At 33.7% G+C, this 19,335-nt stretch overlaps 2 protein-coding genes and 1 long non-coding RNA gene across 5 annotated transcripts; 1 reads left to right on the plus strand and 2 right to left on the minus strand.

The window, feature by feature from the left end:
• Nucleotides 1-839: 839 nt before the first annotated feature.
• LOC123899862 (E3 ubiquitin-protein ligase MARCHF2-like) lies at nt 840-4,759 on the minus strand. 3 transcript variants are annotated; one of them, XM_045951113.1, is made up of 8 exons: nt 4,356-4,752; nt 3,954-4,261; nt 3,765-3,850; nt 3,486-3,632; nt 2,650-2,752; nt 2,335-2,447; nt 1,960-2,055; nt 840-1,098 (listed from the first exon to the last, which is right to left on the minus strand). In XM_045951113.1, exons 2-7 carry the CDS (start codon nt 4,180-4,182, stop codon nt 1,963-1,965), a joined length of 771 nt encoding a protein of 256 aa, XP_045807069.1. In that variant the 5' UTR covers nt 4,183-4,261; nt 4,356-4,752; the 3' UTR covers nt 840-1,098; nt 1,960-1,962. The 3 variants fall into 3 exon arrangements, with proteins under 3 accessions (XP_045807069.1, XP_045807068.1, XP_045807066.1); XM_045951112.1 differs by having other exon boundaries at nt 840-1,131; XM_045951110.1 differs by lacking the exon at nt 840-1,098 and having other exon boundaries at nt 1,735-2,055; nt 4,356-4,759.
• A 5,276-nt stretch (nt 4,760-10,035) lies between these two features.
• On the plus strand, nt 10,036-12,182 carry LOC123896705 (pollen receptor-like kinase 4). The gene is made up of 2 exons (XM_045947062.1): nt 10,036-11,425; nt 11,521-12,182. The coding sequence occupies exons 1-2, from the start codon at nt 10,036-10,038 to the stop codon at nt 12,180-12,182; spliced, it is 2,052 nt and encodes a 683-aa protein (XP_045803018.1).
• Nucleotides 12,183-12,722: 540 nt separating this feature from the next.
• LOC123899863 lies at nt 12,723-14,381 on the minus strand. The gene is made up of 3 exons (XR_006805749.1): nt 14,033-14,381; nt 13,109-13,193; nt 12,723-13,023 (listed from the first exon to the last, which is right to left on the minus strand). It is a non-coding gene; the product is annotated as an uncharacterized LOC123899863 (long non-coding RNA).
• Between the last annotated feature and the right edge of the window lie 4,954 nt (nt 14,382-19,335).

Raw genomic sequence — 19,335 nt, forward strand, 5'->3', positions numbered from 1 at the left:
CCACTGGACCAACTAACGATTGATAAATTTGCACTTTTGCGCACACAAAGATAACATGAAAAACATGTCAAATCTATGGTACACAAATTTATTTTTGATACTGGATCAATAGATTGCCATTAAATCAATATGTTTTCTTCAACAAAACTTAAGTCCATGGAATGAATTTGATACTGGATCAATAGATTGCCATTAAATCAATATGTTTTCTTCAACAAAACTTAAGTCCATGGAATGCTCAGGGTGGTAACGGTATGATCTTGAATGTTGATGGGAGTAGCATTGGTAATCTTGGTGTCTTGGTGTATTGGGCTTCAGAGGACTTATTTGAAACTCTGATGGTGGGTGGATCCATGGTTTTGCTGGAAATATAGGAATCTCGAACATCCTTCGTGCAGAATTATTGGCAATGTACTATGGATTAGTTTTGGCGTGGGAGTTGGATATCAAAGATTTGTGGTGCTATTCTAACTCTATAACTGTGATCAAGTTGTTATCTGATCATGTCAACGAATGACACCACTATGCATCGATCATCCGCAACATAAAGGACCTCCTCACTAGAGACTGGCGGGTTAGAGTGGTTCATACTCTCCAAGAAGGCAATGTTTGTGCAGACTACTTAGCTAAGATAGGAGCTCGCAACCAAAAAGCTTATTCTACTATAGCAATTCCGCAAAATGGAATGAGTCTCCTCCTGCTAGCTGATGCTAGTAGGATTCTATTTTCTAGATAATTTTCTTATTTGTCTTTTCTTTCTTTTTTCATCTTGTACCAAAAAGTATTACATATATTGATAATTTGTGCCTTGAATTTTATACTACCACAAAACTGTCACATTAAAAAAAATTGTAACTTCGGATCTTTTTTCTACTGAAACAATCTCATATCATATTAATAGAATTCAAGATACAAAATGGCAGAGAATGAAAAATAGAGATCTTAGACCAATATGTGGCCACCCAATTAAGAAAATGAGCAACCACATATATTTGTCTCCTTGGATTAACATATATTTGTTTCCTAAAAAAATAACATCATAGTTTGGATTATATACACTCCTTTATAACAGATCACCATTCAGAAATCAGAAGCATCCTGCCAAATGGAATTGATTTTGGATCTTGAATGCTACATATATTGGAAAGGATAATGCTGATTATGACGAAATAGTAAGGCTCTATTTGGGAAGACAAATAAGCTAGCTTATAGCCTATACCTTATAAGTTAAAAGCTCTATTTGATAACGGTTTTTTTATTATGAGCTTATAGCTTATTTTACTAGCTTATAGCATATTTTCTAGATGATATTTCAAGTAGTTTTATGAGCTTATAGCTTATCATTATTTCTTCCAATTTTACCCCTTGAAAAAAATTAAATATTAATTAAACATATCTTTTTTATGTCATTTCATACTTATAAGTAGTTCAACCGCTAATTTTCCCTAACACTACAAATTCAATCAGCTAACTTATTCGCTATTTGCTATAAGCTCATCCGCTATAAGCTAGCTTATCAGTTATCCGCTATTTTTTACCAAACATAGCCTAAATAACGAAAGACAAGAATGACTTTGGTCCATTGATTTTACATTTACGCCCACCCACCACATGATTTCCATGAAACAAGGAAACTGCAATTGAGTTCTTTACAATGTCCATGTGCACATGCTTGCCTTTCGTCTCCAAATTCCCTCGTAATATTTAGCAGCACTTTTTTTTCACAAAATTAGGGACACAAAACATGCAATTTTTATCTTCTTGAACTTATAACAACAACAACAACCAAATCTTTATCCACTAGGTGGAGTACACTACATGGTCATGGATCAAACAACATCATAATATTTTGTAAAGACTATTTCATTGGTCTCCCTTCCTCTTTAGACCATTTCTAATTTAACATCTAAAAACGGAAAACTGAAAACTTTAACAAGAAAGAATGAAATATACATATACCAGCTAGTAAAGGCCCAACATCCTTAGTTCTGTCACATGGCTGGGGTCGAGTTCAGGCACATTCTTTACATGTTCTCGATCTTCTACCACATATTCCTGACAATGACATTGTAAAGAACAAAGTGAGGAGTTTAAAACCTTAATTTTTTTATAATAAAATTAATATAATCGTTGTATGATACAAAATCAACTATAATCCTTAAATGATACAAGAACAAGTAATTAAATGATTGTTTCCCCGAAATTGCATATCTTATGACCAAAGACCTGTTTAGTAGCAAGCATATATTACTAGTTTTGCGTAACATGCTTCGGTTTTCTGTAGCTTGTAATTGGTACGTCAAAATGATTTGAAAGCATTTATTCATAGCAGACCTTTGTCAGTTCTTGTTTCGCAAGAACATGGTAGTGGCGTTCATTGATTCTTTGGCCACATATTATCGCTATAAAGAAGCCATAGAGCAAACCCACCAAAATAATGGCGAGAACTGCAAAACAAATAAATATTATCAAGTTCCCATTGCATGGAATAAGTTGATAGGTTAAGATAGCACAACTATTATAAATCTTAAGTGTTGAATTTACTATATAAGTGAGAAAATATAACATCGTAGCGTGAAAATGTCACAATTGAGTGGAAAAGCTGCAAACATTGGCATCAAATTGACAGTGCAGAAGAAAGGGGAATACCAGCCATTGTATAAAATCCATATGGATGTTCTTCATAACCAAACATTTCTCTAAGTTCATCTCCATAGAATTTGTAAATAAGCACTCCCAAGAAAGCAACAACCTGTGCAATTAGAAAAGGAAAAGAAATTAACAGACATTCTCTGAAATAGTAGTAATATCCCATCAGACAATCTATTTTATCTTGGCTTAATTACAGTTTTGGTCCCCATATTTTCATTCACTCATGAAATTGGTCCCCCCATTTCAATATCACCCAGTTTTCGGTCCCTCCATCAAATTTGTGTCCTTTAAAATAGTGACCTTACATATTTTAAATGATGTGATATGCGGCCTAGTGATTTGAATGATCAACAGTCATAAAATTACAAGAAAACTCGTTAAAAAATATGGGGACCAAAACTGTAATGCGATACGATCAAGTCCAAATAGCGCACATCAGCTGTTCTGCTCCGAGACGGTGCTATCACCTACTATTGATACTATGCTTATACATGCTAAAAATATTGAATTACTTGGGTTTGTTTCTTTCCTTGCAGGACGAGCAAAAATAAAGAAATCAAACATAAACCAACTTGTTCAGTTGGATAGCAAAACTAACAACCAAGGTTTCACCCGAGAATCAGAACAACTTGGACAGTGCATATTCACATACTCCTAGGGGATACAACGGCAATATCAACAAGTAAGACTCAAGAACATTTTACTTGACAGGGGAATGGTGAGTGAATACATAAAGGACTGTTCATATTAATTCGTTAACCAGAAGAAAACAAGTATGAAAGGACAAAACGTGAGTACCAATTTCACAAGACGTGAGATAATACATTACATACCAGTTGAACAATGATGAAAATGAATGCATGATCTCTGGCAACAAGGAACTGAAATTTCAACCTCAACCACCACCGATCTTTTGGGACATTTGCTCGTAATATGAAGACAGCTCTGCACTCTGTACAGTGAGAAAAAGCAAAGCCCTCCTAGTACAACAGAAGGAGAAAAAAAAAGTAAGTGGATAAGCATGGTACAATCATAAAATAGGACATTTGAATCAGACATTAGCATTATTACGATCAATGATAAGGAACATGAAGAAGGACAAATGAACTTGCCTTGGTAGACCTCCAATTATCCAGACATGATCTGTGGACATACTTTTGGGTACCTTTGCAATGGCAAGGGGCAATTAAGTCTTCTCCTAAAAGAGAATTGATTGAAAGGTTAGTAATAATAAGTAACAAAAGTTAATTAATTATATGTATGTATGTATGGATGGATGGAATAGTGTATTAGTTATAGACCTCCAAGATCAAGGCATATTCGGCATTGCGGGTGATCTGCATTTAGAAGATGAGAAGAGTCGTCAACGGGAACATTCTCTATATCATCATCATCATCATCATCATCATCAGTGTTGGCAGGAATAATTTCACAGGAAAAGGAGGAGGAGTCTTGGTGATTCAAGATGGGTTGGCTTTCTGAACATTCATCATCATCATCATCCTTGTCAGTGTTTGAAGCTAATTGCATTTCGGAGAATGTATAATAAGGATTACACAATTAGTTTCATTGGCACAGCTATAATTACAACATACCATTTCAGCACAATCTGCAAAAAAATGAATGAACAACAGTGTATTTGAAAAGTCAAGTTGAGTAATATAGGAAAAATAAATAAAGAAAGAAGGAAAATAGTTTGTTACCTGGATTGGATTGGATTGGATAAGGATAACTAACTAACTAACTACATATATTATGGATGGATGGTAACAAACAGATGCCCCCAATTGTTCGTTGAATCGAAGCACACAACACAGCATCAAGAAAGGGGAATTTTGATTCCACAAATCGCAACGTTAGTGAGTGGAGATTATTGTTATTATTCAATTTAATTAATTAAGAGGAGAATGAATGGGTTTCACAAAGCAAGAAGGATTTAACTAATAACAATTAGGGATCTAGGGTTCGCAGAAAAATGAGATAATTGATGATGATGATGATGATGATGATGTAGCTAGGGCGGGGCAGAGAGAGAGATAATCAGTTTATAGATCACAAAGTGGATCAGTACCTTTGTCCATTACATGTAGGTAGGTGGCAGTACCTTTGTCCTTTTAATCTCATCCATCCATTACTATATTTTAAAACTCATAATAAGATTAGTCAAAAAAAATAAATCATAATAATAGAGGATAAGGAGTTCCAAAGACTAATTTGGCCAATAAACTATTACTCTTTCCCTAACTTAATCTCTATTATTATCCAAAGTAATTAAAATGTCTCTAAATTATATTCACATCCATTAATTTAGTTCCTCGGTTAATTTTTCCATTAAGTGGTTGTTAGTAGTTTCTAAACTATTAAAATATTTCAATTTAAGCTACGTTTGGCAAAAATAGCGATTGGCTGATAAGTTAGTTGATGGCCGATAGCTTTTAGCTTATAGCTGATGACTGATAATTGATAAGCTAATTGAAGTATATGATAAAATTAGCGGTTCAATTAGCTGATAATGTAAAATGACATAAAAGGACATTATTAACTCATAATAAAATTGAGATACTTTAATTATTTATAATTATTTACTGTATTTATTTATTTTGATTATTTATTTATAATTAACTTTTAAACATTTATATCCATTTATATAGTATTTTAATTTTATTTCATATCAAATTAATATTTATTTTCATTTTTTTTTGGTATAATTATCTATTATTTGTATGTAGGATATTTAGTTTCATTATATATAAACTAATATTGTATATAAATGTATATTTTTATGTTTACTGGTAAATGTTATCTTTGAAATACAAGCATCGGCAATTACGTTACATTTAGTAGATTAAAAATTGACCGGTCTGATTGAACAATGAATAGTATAAGTATATAAATTGAAGTTGAAATAGAGACAAACTGTAAAGGTAAAATATAAGAATTAGAAAACAATCGGAACATAACTAACGTATTTATTTTATTTTATTTTAGAATAATACCATAATAAATTAGAAAGGATAAAATTGGATTTAAGATAAAATTATAAGGGTAAAATTGGAAGAAAAAATTATAAGGTAAAAGCTATAAGCTCTTTCTGAAATGACTGTTACCAAACAAGTCTTTTAACTTATAAGCCATAAGACATAAACTATAAGCTAGCTTTTTTTCACTTGTCATCCTTAGTCTCTAAACTATCTTGAAAAGTAACAAAATAGTCCATAAACTATCCTAAAAAACTACAAAAGCATCCTTTAAAAAACAAACATAAGCTAATACTCTCGAACTACATATCACTTAATCTTTTTCTTTTCTTTAAAATAAAAAGACAAATAACAACTAGTATCCCATAAAAATCACAAACCTGCAACAGAAATAAAGTGGAGTCCTTTTGATTCCACTTTTGTGTCATTTATCTGTCATCAATTATACACAAATAAACTATACATTCAACTTAAACACAAAAAAAAAAAAAAAAATCAACTTAACCACAATTTAAACCATAATCCATTCATTCATTATATAAGTCAACATTATATAAGTCAACTAAACCATAAACCATCAAAAGAACTAACTAAATCACAATTCATAGTTAATCACCTAAGCCAAAATTCATCCCAAAAAACTATATTAATCTTACACCATAATTTCAGATATTGAACTCATCCTTGAAGATGACAATAATTTTCACCCTCACACAATTGTTCTTGATCAGATTCGTATCCTCCGGACGCTAATTGGTCTTTATCTTTCGCTCATACTCTTAGAGAATGGAATGAATGTGCTGATTGGTTGAGACAACGTTCTCGTTAGTTTGTCTTGTTGTCTTTTTATTTTCCCCTTAATAAAAAAATTACTATTTAAATTATAATTTTTATTATTAAATATAAGAATGTCATTTTACATTTAACGGCTAGTTGAACCACTAATTTTACCAAACACTTTAATTAGCTTATTAGTCATCCGCTATTTTTGTAAAATAGAGTCTAAATATATACAATGAACCTAAAATATCAATTGCTTATAAAACTAGTCTCACACCCGTGCGATGCACAAGTATTATGTGGTATTTTATATTATAATGTTGAAAAATTATTCGTATAAATTGTAACAATAAGTGTTGTGAAAATGAAAATAATAATAACAATAATAATAATAATAATAATAATAATAATAATAATAATAATAATAATAATAATAATAATAAAGTGATGTACTTATCACTTCCTCCAACCAATATATTTTCAACCTTATATGTTGATCCTTCTTCAACCAATTTTTTTATCTTTGAAACCAAACTATTTCCCAAAGTAGCAAGAATTTTATCACACTGGATGATCAAAGTAAAAAAAGAGAAAAAATCAATAATAATAAAAAAAAAATCAATAGAGATTTTGTGAAAATGTGAGAAGTATATCAAGATAGTACATCACATTTACATCAACAAACAACATATTCATAGACGTAACCTCAGTTTAGTTTCTATTTGTCTGTTACATTCCACACATGAACAATTCGAACTTTCAACTTTAGATTTGCTTTTCCAGATACTATAGCAGACACGTAAGGGTAGATAGGAGTTATGGTTTGAAAGAGTAATTTTTTTAAAACTAAAAACTAAACTCAATAGAAATGTAATTAAGTCAATAATGTATACACTCTTCGTATTTTTTTGTGTGACTAATTTATAAACTCTTTGTTGTTTCTATGAAAACAGTTGACATTTAGATGGGATAAATGTTGAAAGAGAATCCAACTATGCTCATCTTTATTGTCACTAAGGAATCTATATATATAACATCAATTTTTGGATAATTGGAGAGGTATAATTCAATAATAATGTAGAAAATTGTAACATCTTGTGACATCAATTTTTGGATAATTGGAGAAGCATAATTCTTTATTATTTATTATGAGATTGATATAATATAAAAAAAAAATAGAGATGAGAATGATATAATATAAGGAAGTGATGTGACATTATTGTGTGATTTAATTGGATGTAAGTGGATGATGTGGATTAGGGTTAAGATGGATAGTAGGAGAACTATCTAGGAATTATATATATAGATAGATACTTCCTTCATCCCATATTATAAGCAAAAAAAATATTTTTTCATGACCCAAATTATAAGCAAAAAAAAATTAACTTATATCATTTTCAAGATAGACTTTTACTTAATTTACTCTCTCTCTTCTTTTCCCCATAATTAATAACCAATAAAAATTCTTTTTACATCTTCCCAAGAAACTTATTTCATCAAAAACACAAAAAGTCATCCTTGAAATTATCATATTTTATTTTTCTTAATAAGTATGAAAATATTTTGTTTGCTTATATTTTGGGACAAAAGGGAGTATATATTTTTCAAAAGGTGGCGTTGTGGTATTTTTGGTTTTAAACAGTGGCAATTAAAAAAATAAAAAAATAAAAATCAAATCTACATGTTTGGATGTCTTAACTTTTGGCTAGAAACTCATGTTACGGATGAAGCAGGTAAATGCATCTTCTACGTCGTCAAACATAATTGAGTTTAGATTTATTGATGTACTTGATACTTTTCCTTTTCATTATTCTCTTTGATGCAATTTTACAAAAATGCGGCATCTTGTATCAGGCTATTATATATAACTTTAATACTTTGGATATATGAGCTCTGATAAATTCAATCATAAGTCACATGATTCACACTTCCATTTATATACAATAGTCTAAATCATGACCGTTGATTTTTAATCAGACAGCTGTAATTATGCAGCACAGATTTCTATGATTTTTCACAGTTTAAGATCTCAACCACTCAGTTTAGATCGGACGGTCCTGGTCAACTACTGTGTGTAAACTATGTGATAATGGACGGCAGGAAATCTGTTTCCGTAGAATACAGAGTAAATACACATAGAACCCAAAAGGGTGTACACTTTGCTTCTTTAAACACAAAGAGATTAATGATGCTCTTTAATTTGTTTTCAACCTTTTTATAACTGCACCATTACCAATCGAGTAAGAGCATATCAATAGCTCCACATTACACTTTCCTCTACCGTTGGAAAGTAAGACACCATAATCTAGCTAGTGTTCTCTTTATGGACCGTAGTATCGATCTTCCTTGGATAAATGCCACACTGTGTGGTTATATTCGATCCATAAATATTCCCTATCCGGCCTTTATAACTTATATTCGATCCATAAATATGCCAACTCGTGTATTAGTCATGTGTTAAGTTCACCTTTTCATTTTTTTTTCTTCTTTTTACTAATCTTTATGTTATGTATGTTGCTTTCAGTAATGATCAGTAGATCATCTAACATAGAGGCATATTATTACCACTTCAACTTAATTTAGATCTCATTCTAAGTTTCTAACATAAATTCCATGCTTCGGCCATGTATAATGCATTTTATGAATCAGTCCTCCTATTCCAAGCTTGAGGAGAAATAAGTAGCGATGAAATTGTTGTATATTAATTCAATTATTAGGAGATTAAGAGTTTGTTAGTAGCAAGAGACTTAGCTTGTGATCCAAGTAACAGATCAAGGCTATATATGATTGTGTCATTTGCACTAAGATGACTCACTCATTCATTTTAATAGATTGCACAAGTTTTACTAACACGAGAAAGTTTTATTCATATATCCTATTAGGGAAATGATAAACTGCATGACAAGATTCTTTTCTGGTAGTTCTAGCTAGTACTACAAATCAATCCTGGGTCATGTTTTTTATTTTTTTTGACAAGCTCCTAGCTCATGATTTAATTTGCTAGTAATTAAGTAATGATTGATACGTGTACTTCGGAATTAATTTGTCCTCCATGTAACTAATTTAAGTTTATTTTTGTTAAAGATTAAATTGGACTAGGAGAAAATTGTGAGATGAAATTTAGTCATCACTCGAAATCTTATGTGTTTATTGTGTTGGTTATTGTTAAAAATCTAACGGTGGAAAATCCAATCCAAGCGAAAGGACACGGTTTGACAGCTTAAATTATACAAATTGAAAAGAAAGAAGAAAATTAGAGGACCTCCTTATAAGTCTCAAACACACAACTCATCTTCTGATGACACCCAAAAAATTAGCGCACTCTTAGTTTATTCCTTTGATTTGTTTGTTATCAATATTTCCTTTTCTTACCATATCACGACATAGTCTTTCTTAGCCCTTAACAACACCATCACCATTGGCCCTTTTCGGCCCTTAATGATCAGAGATGGTGCTGTTAATTGTTAATAAAAATATTCAAAATAAAAATAAGGAGAAAATTAGGACAAAAGGATTACATATATGCAGCAGAACCCGACCAATAACAATACCCTCCTAATAACAATAAGAGATATCTTGCAAGTTTTGGTCTATCGTCCTGGTCATCTCCTCATAACCGGTGCTAATGGGCGCGCGCTCTAATTCGATTGTGCGCGCACCTGTAGCATTTAATATTAATAATAATAATAATAATAATAATGTCAAGGCCTTGGTTGTTTTTGTGGTATTATTACTACTTTCATGCACAAGCATGTCAATGTCACCTTCGGATGCTGAGGCTCTAATAAAGTTCAAGGGTTCATTAACAAATGCGGTGTCCCTCAGCAGTTGGGATCCATCCATAAACCCAAAACCACCTTGCACCGGAAACATTTCCAATTGGGTGGGCTTGTTTTGCCTGAATGGGAGGGTGCTGGGGTTACGCCTTGAGAGCATGGGGTTAACCGGAAATATGGAATTGGAATCTCTTTCTTCAATGCCGATGTTGAGGATGGTTAGCCTGATGAACAATACCTTTGTGGGTCCCTTGCCCAACATCAAGATGTTGCCCCATTTGAGGTCTATCTACTTGTCCTATAATCATTTCTCAGGACAGATACCTGACGATGCATTTACGGGTATGCCTAGGTTGAGGAAAGTGTATTTGTCCAATAACGAGTTCACCGGTAAAATTCCATCCTCTCTCGCTATCTTGCCTACTCTCCTCGTCCTCAGGCTTGACGCAAACAAGTTTCAAGGTGAGATCCCCAATTTTCATCACAAGAATAATTTGAAGATTATCAACTTCTCTAACAATAACTTAGAAGGTCCCATCCCACCTAATCTAAGAACCTTCGACGCCTCCTCTTTTAAAGGAAACACACTTCTATGTGGGCCTCCTTTGATGAATAGTTGTGAATTAGCAAATCCCAAAATGCTTGTTATGAAAACTTTACTTATTGTGATGATGATAGCCTTTATAGTAGCCATTGTGGTTTCAATAGTGGTCATCTCCCGTTTGAGGTCCCAAAAGAAGCAATTAAACGAAGAACATTATTCTACAACGTCAAAATTTCATACACAAGCATCTAGCAAATATGTTAAGCCTCCTGCAGTTTATGTGAAAACTAAAAGTTTGGCCGAACACTATGATCCCAGAAGTCCTAAGCCAGATCAGTACAGTCATGGTCATTCCAAAAAGGAAAAGGGCGAACAAGGAAAACTTATATTTCTCAGGAAGGATGGACTCAAATTTGATTTACAGGATTTACTAAAGGCCTCCGCTGAAATTCTAGGAAGCGCGTCATTCGGTTCATCCTACAAAGCCGTGATCTTGGATGGCCAAGCCGTGGTTGTCAAGAGGTACAAGCAAATGAACAATGTGCAAAGAGAAGAGTTCCATGAGCATATGAGAAGGCTAGGAAACCTCAGTCATCCCAATGTTCTACCTCTCATTTCTTATTATTATAGAAGAGAAGAAAAACTTTTGATCTCTTCCTTTGTTCACAATGGTTGCTTGGCCAGTCATCTTCATGGTATGTCTATAATTAATAATCAATATACACATACATATATGCACATGCATGCTTAATTATTAATTAACGGGTTAATTAACGTTGCTTAGTTGCAGGTAACCACAACTACCAGAAGCCAGGACTTGATTGGGCAACCCGTTTGAAAATCGTGAAAGGTGTAGCGAGGGGTTTGTCATATCTATATAGTGCACTCCCAAGCGTGATTGTGCCTCATGGTCATCTAAAATCTTCCAATGTACTTTTAGATGAATCCTTTGAACCTCTGCTCACTGATTATGCGCTCAGTCCTTTGATCAATCTTGACCACGCACAACAAATCATCATGCCTTACAAATCCCCGGAGTATGCTCAACTTGGGCGCATTACAAAGAAAACTGATGTGTGGAGTTTTGGGATTCTAATATTGGAGATTCTTACGGGTAAATTCCCAGAGAACTATATTACAGCAAGGCATAATAGTGATTCTGACTTAGCTAGTTGGGTAAATATGATGATTACCGAGAAACGCACAAGTGATGTATTTGACGTAGAGATGGGAGGAGTAGGTACTAGTAAAGCTGAATTGCTCAAACTCTTAAAGATTGGACTCGGTTGTTGTGAGGAGAATGTAGAAAGAAGGTTGGACATCAAAGAGGCTTTAGAGCAGATTGAAGACTTGAATGAGGGTCAAACAAGTACTACTGATCATACTGTTGGAGAATACTCTTCCTCCCTTACCACCACTACTACTGAAAGGGATGCTTACAGAGCTGTGTGATTGATCGATCGATCTAGCTAGCTATGTCTGTCACTCTTTATTTGGAATTGGCCTGGAAGCTAGCTACCATGCTGCTAATTGTACGCGTCCATGGTGGCTTTCCCCATTAACATGAATCAATATATGAAATCAATTAACCTTGAATTAATTCTTTCATTTACTTAATTAATTAGTTTTTGTTTGTGTCTATGTCTTCTTCTTGTTAATAATATAGCCAGCCTAGGTATTTTTGCCCTCACTTCTCTAATTCATTCAACTCCACATTTGTACTATTACTTTGGTTAGTTAGGTTTAGGAAATCAAGCTATGTCTTTCACAGTTTTCTGTACCAAACATTTTCTCAATTAATTTTAAAATCTTACTACATGTCATTTGCGCAAAACATGCATGCATTCATCAATATATTGTTAATTGATAACAGGCAATAACTAGTTTTCAACTAGATTATTGATTTGTTAGAACAGCAATTGGTAACAAAATAGAAATAGAAACGAAAATCACAGAAAATGAACACAATTGTTTGGTTACGTAGTTCGGAAACGTGTGAGTAGTTCTATATTATTACTTGAATGAATTAAAAAATTTAGTGTTACAACAAAGCATAGATATAGAACTTTGCTCGCTCGGCTCCCCTGCCACCCCTTGCCACCTTCTGTGTCTTCGTCATACTCAACATGAGTCGTAGCTGGGATCAAATTTGTTGGAGTGAGGAGTGAACTTAACCATCAAGAAACCTGAACTCGTTCTTGGAAATATTGGATTGTTTCATCTAATCTGCAATGGATTTCATCTGATGTTGAGGTGAAACTATGGTGTTTGTCAAGCTTGAAGTCACAAATGTCTTTGACATCACCAAGACAAAAACATACATTTTTTAGCTTTAGGTAGAAAAAGGGAAACAAAACTTCAATGAAAATTTAAATCACCTCTATATATGGATTGACTATAAATCCCAACACAATAGGTCTTTACCGAGCGAGCATCATAACGAACGAGCATACAAAAAATCACCTTCAAGTGCACAAAAATAGAGAAACTGAGAGTGCTTGAAAGGAAAATCATCAAGCAAATAACTGACCATATATTCATACTTGTCTACTTTATAACAAAGTAAATTTTGTGCAATTAAAACCACCCCTTGTACTGTTGCAAGGTTTCTTGGCATTCCACAGCTCTAACAGAAATTCTAAATTCATAGAAAATAAAGATAGAAACTGAATACCGAGTGCAATATTCCGCGATAAAGAGATAAAGAATTGAGATGGGAGGGGTATTTACATACACTTAACAAACTCTAATAGTAAGACATAAATTAAAACAAGTGGGTTTGGATATTATACATTTTTGTTTGCAAAACCACTGTTAAAATTTCATAAGCTCAATTATTAAACCATGAAGCCTGTACATGCTGAGTTAACTGATATGGATCGGTACAAAAACTAAAGAACGATATTATACACAGCGGTATATATATTTCAAGCATAATGTATTGAAGTTCAGAAGGAGAGATACATAAGTGTAAAATTTGAGCACGTTCAGTAAAGAAAAAAATAATATCATTCTTACAATTGAAATAGAAACAAGATCTGCAAATCGAAAAAGAGTAAACATTGATAAACATATCACCAAAGGGCCGCTTAATTTGACAAGTACTTAATAATAATTATGGTTTGAGCAGTTGAAAAATCACTTTGTATACAGGTAAACATCCTAATAACATAGTCATATACCTCTGGGTTAAAATAGCAAAAGACAATGAAAAAAAATAATAATAACAAAAGAAAACTAATTATTTCCAATTGGAAGAAGGCTTTCCTTGTAAATTCCTATCATACAATACAACTAAATACCTCTTCTTTAACACCGATCTCCTCGATCAACTGTTTGAATGCTCAGATCAATTCATGCTAGTTCATCATTTTTTTCTCTAAAGAAAATATATCCCTTCTTCCCAACTCCAATTGGGCTCCGGTCAAAGGAATGTATGGGGCGAAAAATAAACAATTTGATCCATGATTTCCTCACCCAAAAGTGATATTTCTAAACTAGTATTATTGTTGTTATGATTTGAGTTTTGAGATCAAAGAAATTGACCCATTTAACACCACCTAGTGACGTCTCATATAGAGAACACCTCGTCACTTGAGTCAAATATGAAACCAAACACATTTTACCATTATGTTGTGATCCCATCCAATGAACATTTCATCCTAGTACATTTTGAGTTCTTCGTCTGCGAGTATATATCTCAAACAAGGGGTCACGAGTATTGTTGTGAATTCGGATCGAAAACCACACCAATAATACTTTAGTGTGTGGGACAAATGAATTGAAGAAACAAAATCAAAATGAATGAGCAATAATCAATAAAAGCTAGAACTACCAAAAGCCATAAAAAACACGATGAAATTGTTTACCCAGTTCAGTCAAAACCGACCTACTCTCGGGGAGAGAGAATCTCCGTTCCACTATCGATAGAAAACTTGATTACAACGAGATTCAATATAAGAGTTGCAAGAATTAGACTTCAACCCTAATTCTACCATTTTCTCAAATCTCTTCTGTGACCAAGAGATTTCAATCAACAAGTGTTTCCCAAGATGATAGAGTGATTCCCCAACCCTAGAGTCTTCCCAAGATGATCTCTTTTAACCCTAGCTTTTTTGTTGTTACAAATATCAGAAAACGTGACATATATATAATAACATTGCGCAGAATTTCGCCTGAGGCACCAATTTTCACGCCTGGGGCGAACTTTTCGCCTGAAGCACCAATTTTCACGCCTGGGGCGCAGAAACAGAAACCAGCCCCTTTTCCTGCTGCACAATTTCGCCCGGGGCACCAAAATTTTGCCCGGTGCGCCAAAACAGCAGCTTTTGCTGTATTCCATGTTTTCAAGGCAATTTGCAACAAATCTCCACCTTGCCTTTAAAACGATGGTGATGTCAACTTCTCATCAACCATCGTGCTGCTCTATCCACTTGTTTACACCACACCCTCTTCGGCCCCCGGAGTCTACCTCTTTGTACTCCCGAAAAACGCTTGCTTCCAATTGCCCTTGGATTTTTAGGACAATCCACAAGCTACACCGTATCCCCTTCAAACCCCGGATTGTAGCTTTCCGTACTCTTGAAGATATGCTTGCTTCCAACCAACCTTGGAATTTTAGGTGGTTTCACAAGCTGCAACCTCAAACTCTCCTTGTGTCCAACTACCTTCAGCAGTCTAACAAGTTACCAAGCTTGATCACCGTTGCTTCCACACAAGGTCTCCATAGTGATACCACTTTGGTGTACCTCCACCTCAAACTGACATTCCTCCACCAAAGCCTCAAAGTGGTATATCCACTATGTCTTCCACCTTGTAACTGAGTATTCTTAGCACCGCCTCTCCAGACTAATGTTGAGTATTATTATTACCGCCTCTCTAGGCTGATGTCGAGTATTATTCCACCGCCTCTTCAGGCCGATGTTGAGTATTATTACCACCGCCTCTCCAGGCCGACCTTCATCGCAATCTCCATTAGCTTTTTACCTCCGAGGCACCGGATAATCACACTCCATGTTTTATCCCCAAACATTAAAATTGCTCTTAATCCCATCTTCACTTTCCACAATTCTAAATTGTCTCTAGAAAGTCCCTTGATAACCCATTTTGAACCCATAGTACTTAATCCGTTTAACCCTTTGCCCCATGGTGGGCGCCAATTGTTGTGAATCCGGATCGAAAACAACACCAATAATACTTTAGTGTGTGGGACAAATGAATTAAAGCAACCAAATCAAAATGGATGAGCAATAATCAATAAATCAACAAAAGATAGAACTACCAAAAGCAATAAAAGACACGATGAAATTGTTTACCCAGTTCAGTCAAAACCGACCTACTCTGGGGGGGAGAGAATCTCCGTTCCACTATCGATAGAAAACTTGATTACAACGAGATTCAATACAAGAGTTGCAAGAATTAGACTTCAACCCTAATTCTATCCTTTTCCCAAATCTCTTCTCATGACCAAGAGATTTCAATCAACAAGTGTTTCCCAAGATGATAGGGTGATTCCCCAACCCTAGAATCTTCCCAAGATGATCTCTTTTAACCCTAGCTTTTTTGTTGGCCTTAAAAACCCTAAAATCCTGTTACAAATATCAGAAAACGTGACATATATATAACACTGCGCAGAATTTCGCCCGAGGCACCAGTTTTCACGTCTGGGGCGAACTTTTCGCCTGAGGCACCAATTTTCACGCCCGGGACGAACTTTTCGCCTGAGGCACCAGTTTTCATGCCTGGGGCGCCGAAACAAAAACCAGCCCCTTTTCCTGCTACACAATTTCACCCGGGGCACCAGAATTTCGTCCGGGGCGCCAAAACAACAGCTTTTGCTGTCTTCCATGTTTTCAAGGCAATTTGCAACAAGTATACTCCAAGAGATGTTTTTTAGACTATATATCTAAAACAAGGGGTCTCGTGTTATTGGTGACCAAATGTTAGATACTATAGTCATCTCTAACTTTGTCATAACCAAATCCATGAACCTTATTTACATCTTGTCCTTGTTTATGCTGCTTGAGACAAAGAATGCCGTACGTTAACACCAATGAAGCCCAAAATCTGAAGATGATAGTTGTTAGAAGTCCCACATTGGCTAGAGATATGGTAAAGATAGCCTTTATAAGTGTAGTGCAAACCTCAACTCTCAAGCTAGCTTTTGTGGTTGAGTATAGGCCTCATAAATTCTAAAAATAGTAATCCTCTTGAAATGAAGGTGGAAAATTTCATTTGAGTGTATTCTTAAAAGTCAAATCAGGAGGGAGCAAATGTGTGTGGTTACAACTTACAATAATCATATGTGACAGGAAATTTAGGAAGATGTATGAGGAGAAATATATGGGAATCATCATCATGAGATTGGTTAATAGATATGCAATCGTTGCCAGGGCCGGCCCAACATATTCTGATGCCTAAAGCAAATTATTATATGAGGCCTTTTTTTAAATTAATAATAATATTTTATAAAAAAATAAATTAATGATTATATTTTATAAAAGAGAGCTGGTAAATAGTTCGAAAAACATTTTCACCATTTTTGACGAACTGCAAGCTTCTGCACTCTCTTTTGTTATTTTAAAGAGGAGATTAAATTAATCAAATAAAAAATGCATGCCCTCCAATAATTCTAGTGTCTCATGCCATTTTTTGAAGATAAAGTTGAAACATCAGGAAAAAACTACGGTATTTCAAATCAACCTATTTACCTTTTATGAACTGTTTTGATAAATCTGGTGAAGAAAAGCTAAGGAGAGATACATTTTATTACATTTGGGTGCATATTATAATGGTAATGATAAAGTAGCAAATCCTTCAAAAATAGTTCATAATAATAAAGTAGTAAAAAATTGCCATGAGTATGAACTGAACGCATGATATGTTGATGCAATTGGGAAAATATTGCCGCTCGGCTGCACTACAATTGTTTACAATGCTTTATAACGTACTCCCTCCGTCCCAAAATAATTGTCATATTTTACAACTGCACACTTGCCGATGCACAATTTTGATCATTAATATCTTTAGTTGTGTATTACTAAAAATTATGAAAAATTGATATTTTGATAGTACTCATCGAGACAAATCTAACAAGATCTCATATGCTAATATTTATCTTTATACATTAGTAAAAAAATATGGTCAAAGTAGCTTGCATGAATAGTGCACAAAGTCAAATTGCGACAATTATTTAGAGACGGAGTAACATATATATACAAAATATGGGGCCTAATTTCTAGACTCAAATTGCCCAATAATTTTGGGGCCTAAAGCCCTACTTTTGTTGGCTTTGGGCTTGGGCCGGCCCTGATCGTTGCGGTACATGGTTATTAGATTTGTGCACGCATCCAAAATACTTCAATGATTTGATTGAAGTTTTGAAATAATGTAGAATACAAGATCATCATGTATAGAGTTGATGTTGCTAAGCTTATCGGAATCCATGGTCGCGTTGACGGTTGTGATTTCGCTTTGTGTTTGACTATTCTTTGTGGAACATTTGCTTGTTAATGGGTGTGACTTGTAAAATAAGGAGAAAAAGGTGTGTGTGAGATAGTAAAAGAGAAGAGAGAAAGATATAAGAAATAACATCACTACAATTTTTTAATGACTTTTAAAAGTAACATGAGAGAGACCTTTTGAATTGTTTCACACATAGCTTCCCTGATTGTCAACCTCCCCTTCAATTGTGTTGACCCTCTCATAGAGAATGTTAGAATCACAACTAGAATGAAAAGGCTTCGGTAATCACGAATTCACCAGCCCCGTCCAGTTACACTTGAGGCGACCATGAACTGGTGTGGTTCTGAAATTTTGGTGGCATAAGGGAGAATTGGCCCGTAAAATTAAGTAGTATAAAAAAAAATTGGGCAAAAAATAAGAAAAAAGATTGAAGTATTACAAATATACAAGATAAACGATTTTTTATATGTTACAAATAAAAAAATAAAGAATTAAAGTGTTACAAATAAATAAGATAAAGGACCGATGTATTTTTGCCAAAAAATTAAATACCCAAAAAATATTGAATTTTTTATTTAATATCCAAATACTTATACAAAATAATTCCTACTTGCATTTCTAAACGACGATATTTCTATCATATCTTTCTCGATACATAAAAATGAAAAGATCATTAATCTTTCTTGTGAGTTTGTGACATTAACGATCTTAAAGTAGTTTTTCAATAAAACTTTAAAAAACTTGTTTTAACAAATTCAAAGAGTCACCAACATAATGAAGAGAATTCGATAAGTAATTGAAACTCTTGATATAGTTGATATATTTAAAGGGAAAATATGTATATTTAAGCATAAAAAAACAAAATAACATTAATAAATTTATTTATTTTTTGAAAAAAATAATATTGCCCTTTAATCCATTAGGAAAGGGATGGGAGTAGAATGTATTTTGTGGTGCTAGTTATGTTTATTTGATGTTTAGGCCAATAAAAGTAAAAATTGATTGATTATGCATAAATTAGGGATAAGTTTCTATAAATTGATTTCAATGTATTTTGTAAAACAATTTTGTTACTTAATTAAACGGATAAATTGTAGAAGAAAAATGGAGAGAGATTTATGACATGAGAGTTTGGGTGGGA

This window comes from Trifolium pratense, linkage group LG7 (genome assembly GCF_020283565.1).
Source record: "Trifolium pratense cultivar HEN17-A07 linkage group LG7, ARS_RC_1.1, whole genome shotgun sequence".
In the NCBI taxonomy this organism is placed as follows: Eukaryota; Viridiplantae; Streptophyta; class Magnoliopsida; order Fabales; family Fabaceae; genus Trifolium; species Trifolium pratense.

Excerpts from the sequence above, each read along its gene's own strand:
- LOC123899862 (XM_045951113.1), bottom strand. The coding sequence starts at position 4,182 with ATGCAATTAGCTTCAAACACTGACAAGGATGATGATGATGATGAATGT. Across the intron at positions 3,633-3,764 it reads ATAATTGGAGGTCTACCAAG|GAGGGCTTTGCTTTTTCTCA; the intron begins GCAAGTTCATTT and ends CTGTTGTACTAG. Across the intron at positions 2,753-3,485 it reads TTTTCATCATTGTTCAACTG|GTTGTTGCTTTCTTGGGAGT; the intron begins GTATGTAATGTA and ends CTAATTGCACAG.
- LOC123896705 (XM_045947062.1), top strand. The coding sequence starts at position 10,036 with ATGGGCGCGCGCTCTAATTCGATTGTGCGCGCACCTGTAGCATTTAAT. Across the intron at positions 11,426-11,520 it reads CTTGGCCAGTCATCTTCATG|GTAACCACAACTACCAGAAG; the intron begins GTATGTCTATAA and ends GCTTAGTTGCAG.